At 57.0% G+C, this 300-nt stretch overlaps 1 protein-coding gene across 1 annotated transcript in view; it reads left to right on the forward strand.

The window, feature by feature from the left end:
• Positions 1 to 63: 63 nt before the first annotated feature.
• LOC103782607 (peptidyl-prolyl cis-trans isomerase A-like) overlaps positions 64 to 300 on the forward strand; it is a gene marked incomplete at its 5' end in the record, with an annotated part of 923 nt that continues 686 nt past the window's right edge. Inside the window, one exon of the mRNA XM_008950385.1 lies at positions 64 to 200. Coding sequence (XP_008948633.1) covers positions 64 to 200 — 137 coding nt within the window. The remainder of the gene's footprint in view (positions 201 to 300) is intronic.

Here is a 300-nt window from a genome sequence, read left to right on the forward strand (position 1 = left end):
GGCAGGTTGGTAAAGTTGCCCCGGCCACGCTGTCATAGCACCAGACCCTGGTGCTCTCCCTAGCTCTGGGTGAGACAAGCTGTTCACGCTGGTTTTTCTGTTCCTCTGCAGAAAACTTCCGTGCCCTGAGCACCGGCGAGAAAGGATTTGGCTACAAGGGGTCCTGCTTTCACAGAATCATTCCTGGGTTCATGTGCCAGGTGTGTGCCAGTCCTGCTGCAGCGGGGAGGTGGAGGGGTGAGGACGTCTGGCACTCGGATGGGTTTTGGAGGTGGATGTTTGTAGGCTTTGGGTGGGAAA

Source organism: Merops nubicus, unplaced genomic scaffold (assembly GCF_000691845.1).
Source record: "Merops nubicus isolate BGI_N331 unplaced genomic scaffold, ASM69184v1 scaffold39680, whole genome shotgun sequence".
Classification (NCBI taxonomy): Eukaryota; Metazoa; Chordata; class Aves; order Coraciiformes; family Meropidae; genus Merops; species Merops nubicus.